This window comes from Myxocyprinus asiaticus, chromosome 5 (genome assembly GCF_019703515.2).
Source record: "Myxocyprinus asiaticus isolate MX2 ecotype Aquarium Trade chromosome 5, UBuf_Myxa_2, whole genome shotgun sequence".
NCBI classification, from domain to species: domain Eukaryota; kingdom Metazoa; phylum Chordata; class Actinopteri; order Cypriniformes; family Catostomidae; genus Myxocyprinus; species Myxocyprinus asiaticus.
The window spans coordinates 54,101,301-54,107,300 of NC_059348.1; the positions used below are offsets into that span (position 1 = coordinate 54,101,301).

At 39.5% G+C, this 6,000-nt stretch overlaps 1 protein-coding gene across 2 annotated transcripts in view; it reads right to left on the reverse strand.

The window, feature by feature from the left end:
* LOC127441444 (AP-1 complex subunit mu-1) overlaps window positions 1-6,000 on the reverse strand; it is a 33,386-nt gene that overhangs the window by 21,679 nt on the left and 5,707 nt on the right. For both annotated transcript variants that reach the window (XM_051698892.1, XM_051698891.1), the window contains exons 6-10: window positions 5,912-6,000; window positions 3,896-4,038; window positions 3,584-3,655; window positions 3,303-3,461; window positions 694-819 (exon numbers count right to left, since the gene is read on the reverse strand). The exon at window positions 5,912-6,000 is cut by the window's right edge and continues 38 nt beyond it. In XM_051698892.1, the coding sequence (XP_051554852.1) occupies window positions 694-819; window positions 3,303-3,461; window positions 3,584-3,655; window positions 3,896-4,038; window positions 5,912-6,000 (589 nt within the window). The remainder of the gene's footprint in view (window positions 1-693; window positions 820-3,302; window positions 3,462-3,583; window positions 3,656-3,895; window positions 4,039-5,911) is intronic.

The window sequence follows — 6,000 nt, forward strand, 5'->3', positions numbered from 1 at the left end:
GCTGTCACGGCCATAACACAACACAATGCGCTGCACTTTTGTGTGCCTTTGTGTTTCACATGTGTGCCTTGCCTGTTTGTTTATTCAGTATTTTGGTTAATTTGATGATCCTTTCAGCAACCACATTCCTGCAAAAAAAGCTAAATGTTGTGCAAAGAACGGAACAGAATGCAGGTGTCTCAAGGCGCATTTTCTTTCAACTTGGCATCTAAAAAACACTGAGATGTAGCACAGCGCTCAAAGACATCTGGATGGTGCATGCTCACATGGAAAAACAATTAAAGAAAAACGGTGCATAGGGAAACAAAAAAGCATTCTGTGTGAACAGCCCCTAATTTAGCTTTCATCTACCAATAAGAGTATTGTACAGCATTTGTTGTTTTTTCCATTTAAGCACATTTTTGCCCACAATCTGTACAGAAAAAGTTAATAAATGTGAGTATTCCTCAATAGTAGGGTGGCATGCTACATAAATGCATTCTGATGCTAAAGCTTAAATTTCATTTGGACCATGTGTATGTGATCATCTTAAAAATATATATTTGTGGCGACATCTAGAGGTAAAACAGGAAAAAACAGCACAAGCGTCTCATGTGCTGCTTGAGCAACAGGTGTTCAGCACACAGAAAATCACCTTTAAAAATGCAAATAAAACTCGTATATGATTTAATATGGATTTGAGCAGAATAGTACCTGTATTCCAGAGGTGGTGAAATAGGGGATCTCAAACTTCACACTGATTGGTGGTTTCCCCTCCTTATCTTCTGCCTCCACACTTGGTAGCCCGAAATGAGCCCTCATGAGGTACTCCTTACCTCCCTGAGAGAGACACAGAATGAAAGAGAGAGAGAAAATCTTATGATAAGAGTGGCCGTGTTCATTCAGTGCGATTAATTATATTAAAAACATGTAAAAAACAAATGTACGAAATTAATCAGGTAATTGCATGATTTAAAAAAACATGATAAAAAAACAAAAACGTAATAAGGAATATTCGTTTCATCAGAGCAATTCAAGCTTGAAGTACCACCTGTTTTCTCCAGGGGGCAGTAAACACAACTCCAGCTGTATAGGCAATGGGCAGCCGTGCAGAGAAGAAACCACACTTACCGACAGCAGACATCACAAGATGAGGACACGTTCTTGCGTTCAAACACAGCTTAATGGAGCGCAAATACAAATGCAGGGATCTCAAGACGTGTTTTTCTTGACACAACGAAGTAAAAACAGTATGTTCATGATGCGACGCAACCAAAGTGAGACAAAGTCTGATGCAGGTGTGCACTGACGCATCCTTAGACAAACGCGTATAATAAATCTTGGACTGATTGACAAATTTAATTGCAAAATGGATTGCTGTGAACTGTATGCCAGAGATTGGCTTTTTTCAGTAATATGGAAAAAAACAATATATTGGATTCTTAAGCCAATTTTTTTATTTTCTTATCAGTGCTTCACTCATCTGCCACAATAATGTACAATAATGCATTTTAATTATCCACTTTTGTTTTTTTTATAATGTACTGTATATTTTATTTATAATTATTTAAATATAACTTTATTATTATTTAATCATTATATACTGAATTATTGTTATTTGAGGGCCTTTCTCAGCAAATATTTATATATGCGATTAAATGCGATTAATTTGATTAATTAATAAGCATATATATATATATATATGCCGATCTGCCACAACATTAAAACCACCTGCCTAATATCATGTAGGTCCCCCTCATGCTGCCAAAACAGCTCTGACCTGTCGAGGCATGGACTCTACAAGACCTCTGAAGGTGTCCTGTGGTGTCTGGCACCAAGACGTTAGCAGCAGATCCTTTAAGTCCTGTAAGTTGCGAGGTGGGGCCTCCATGGATCGGACTTGTTGGTCCAGCACATCCCACAGATGCTCAATCGGATTTAGATCTAGGGAATTTGGAGGCCAAGTCAACACCTTGAACTCTTCATCATGTTCCTCAAAAAAATTCTTGAACAATTTTTGCAGTGTGGCAGGGCGCATTATCCTGCTGAAAGAGGCCACTGCCATCAGGGAATACCGTTGCCATGAAGGGGTGTACGTGGTCTGCAACAATTTTTAGATAGGTGGTACGTGTCAAAGTAGCATCCACATGAATGTCAGGACCCAAGGTTTCCCAGCAGAACATTGCCCAGAGCATCACACTGCCTCCGCCGGCCTGCCTTCTTCCCATAGTGCATCCTGCTGCCATCTCTTTCCCAGGTAAACAACACACATGCACCCGGCCGTCCACATGATCTAAAAGAAAATGTGATTCAACAGACCAGGCCACCTTCTTCCATTGCTCCATGGTCCAGTTCTTACACTCACATGCCCATTGTAGGTGCTTTCGGCGGTGTACAGGGGTCAGCATGAGCACTCAGACCGGTCTGCGGCTACGCAGCCCCATACGCAGCAAGCTGCGATGCACTGTGTGTTCTGACACCTTTAAATCATGGCCAGCATTAAGTCTTTCAGTAATTTGTGCTACAGTAGCTCTTCTGTGGGATCCGACCAGATGGGCTAGCCTTCGCTCTCCAATGAGCCTTGGCGCCCGTGACCCTGTCGCCGGTTCACCAGTTGCCCTTCCTTGGACCACTTTTAGTAGGTACTAACCACAAGACCCGCCATTTTGGAGATGCTCTGACCCAGTCGTCTAGCCATCACAATCAGGCTCTTGTCAGAGTCATTCAGATCCTTACGCTTGTCCATATTTCCTGCTTCCAACACGTGAAATTCAAGAACTGACTGTTCACTTGCTGCCTAATATATCCCAGCCCTTGACAGGTGCCATTTTAATGAGATAATACATTTTATTCACTTAACCTGTCAGTGGTTTTAATGTTGTGGCTGATCAGAGTATGTTAGAGGTAGACCGATGTATCAGTTTTACCTATTAACCGGTACTGATAGTTGCTTTTTGGAACTATCGGTTATCAGCAAAAATGTATGCCGACTGTTGCAGATAGTTTTTTATTTTATTCCTCATCAATAAATCCCATCTGGTGAACTGTATATATACAAAACTTTCATCTGGTGAATAACTAGGCTATAAAAAGATTCATTTAGTACATACTTATATATATATATATATAGAGCATTGTAACAGAGCCAAGTCTCTGTCATTTCAAAATAAGAGTCCCCAGTTTTTTTTCAGGCTTGTTCATAGTTATAGTTATTTTTTTTTAAATAAAAAAAATAAAAATTAATTGGGGTTGAAATATGACCTGGACAGTTTAATCCACACAGTAACACAAAAAACTGTGTATGTGAGAGTGTGTTTGCTTACAGGGAAAGACTTGACGGACCAAACAATCTCACTGTTTTCTGGCACCCACTTCACGCTGCCCACCGTGGTCTTAAACTTGGGCGAGTCAGCGTCAGTCGGGACGGGAATATGAATCTCCACATTATTGGCAGTAGAGCGTCTCTTAAACTGAGACTTGGCCTGCGGTGACAGACAGGAGTGTGTGTGAGGAAATGAGGCTCTGTATTAGACCATATTTACAAATCAAATTCAAATGCACAAGACCATAATATTAAAGTTCACTCCAGTGAACGAGTTCTCACTTTAATCATGTACTCGATTCTGCTGTGTGAATGCTTCTCAATCACAGACTCGATCCAGATCAACGGCTTCACCTGTCCACACAGAAAAACAAAACCCATTAGAATCATTATTAGTGGACCATGTATACGGGTTTTCCGTGCTATGCCAACACTTTAAACCATTCATTAAAAGTACGTTTCAAAACACTGATAATATTATGAATGTCCCTAACAATGCTGCCTAGGTAGTCAGCTTACTAGGGTTTTTGAACAGTGCTATGATCTAGGAGAACACTTATGTTTTGTGTGTGTTTAAAAGGGAGAGTTACACACGTGTGTGTTGAGGCGGTAGGACATCAGCTCAAACTCTCCGTCTGGAGGAATGAAGGAGATTGTGCGATCGTTCTCAAAACGAGACAAACGCACACACTGATGAAACTTCACATCCTCCAGCTCCACAGACTTACTCTTACCACCTGAAGAAAAGAGAAATGAATGAACAAGAGACCAAAAGACACACCACAGCAGGAAAACACACAGTAAAGCCCTATATCCAAAGCTTAACAATTGACTTGTAGTTGAAAAGGTATGCAATATATAGACAACGATCTTATCAAAACTATCCTCTTATCTAGAAAGACAACATGAAACTGCACTTGGAATGCATTTAACTTTCGTTTATGTATTTCCAAGTAAAACAGAATTTAAGTTAATTTTTTGGGGGGTGGGGGGGGGCATACTTTAAAAGACACTTTGTGAAAATTAACTGATTTTCATTTTTATCATTGTATTTATTTATTTATCAATATTGACATGATTCTGGCGAGTCAATACGCCACCACGAGGACCTAGAGCGCAATGGGAATTGCACATGTTACACCACTCCTTGTCTCTCTTCACTGGCTGCCGGTTGATGCACGTATCAAATTCAAGGCTCTGATGCTGGCATACAGAACAGTCACTGGGTCTGCTCCAGCATACCTAAAATCATTTCTGCAGAGCTACGCGCCCACTAGAATCCTGCGGTCGGCTAAGGAACGTCGCCTTGTTGTACCAACACAAAGAGGCACCAAAACACTTTCCCGGACTTTCAGCTTCATCATACCACGATGGTGGAACGACATTCCCAACTCCATCCGTGAAGCTGACTCACTTTCTGTCTTCAAAAAACGACTAAAAACACATCTTTTCCATGAGCACTTAACCAGGCACTAAAAATAAATTCTTGTGCACTTTATTCTGTTTTGAATACTATTATGATGCTAGTGAATCTTGATAATATGGCACTTTTCATACCACTGTCTCCTTAAGATGATTCGCTTATGTTTTCCTCTTTTATCCAAAGCGTCTGCTAAATTAATAAATGTAAATGTATTCCGGTCCCGATCGGTACAATTTTTTTGTACATGTAACAAAAACCTTGTTAGCAGCACAGTTAAACAGTTTTATTATACCAAAATATTTTCCAGGACATTTAGGTATTTCCTAATTTTCCATGACTTTTCCATGACTGGAAAACTGCATTGCAAAATTCCAGGTTTTCCAGGACGCGTGGGAACACTTAGATCTGTATATTGTGATGAAAGATGATAGATGAAAAATTATTTTTCCTACTACTTGCTGCCATCTAGTGGAATGAAATAAGACTTTTTTTTTGCATCATAAGATTGTAAACATACATTGTATTATTTATGAGTTATTGGAACCTTTTTTATTATTTATTTGGGGGGGGTTTGTAAAATGAGACCTTTTTTTGCTATTCGTACACTGTACGAGTGTAAGGTGGGCTTTTAGGGGCGAGTTGAAAAGGTTAAGCATTAGTTCACCCAAAAATGAAAATTCTCTCATCATTTACTCACCCTCATGATTTCCCAGGTGTGCATGACTTTGTTTCTTCAGCAGAACACATTTGAAGAAATTATGAATAATAATTATATATCAATCATGATTTTAATTGATTTATAGTTAAAAAGTACTTCAATATTGATCTTTTTCACACCAAAAGTGATCGTGTCACTTTAGTAGACATTAATTTAACTGCTGGAGTCGTATGGATGACGTTTATGCTGACTGTCTGTGATTTTTGGAGCTTCAAAAGTCTGGTCACCATCCACTTGCATTTTAAGGACCTTCTGAGCTGAGATATTTTACTATTTTACTTCAAATGTGTTCTGCTGAAGAAAGAACATCATAACACACCTGGGATATCATGAGGGTGAGTAAATAATTAAAGAATTTTCATTTTTGGGTGAACTATCCCATTAGGGGCAATTTTGGATTCATGTTGACTTTAAGAGAGTTGAACTGTGAAAAAGACACAAAGAGACAGAAAGTCTGAAATCAACTCACGGCCAGTGTTCTCAAACAAGACTTTATCGTTCAGACCCAAACGCAGCTCTGGCATTCCCGAGAGGAACACTCTCATCTTAATGGAGCCG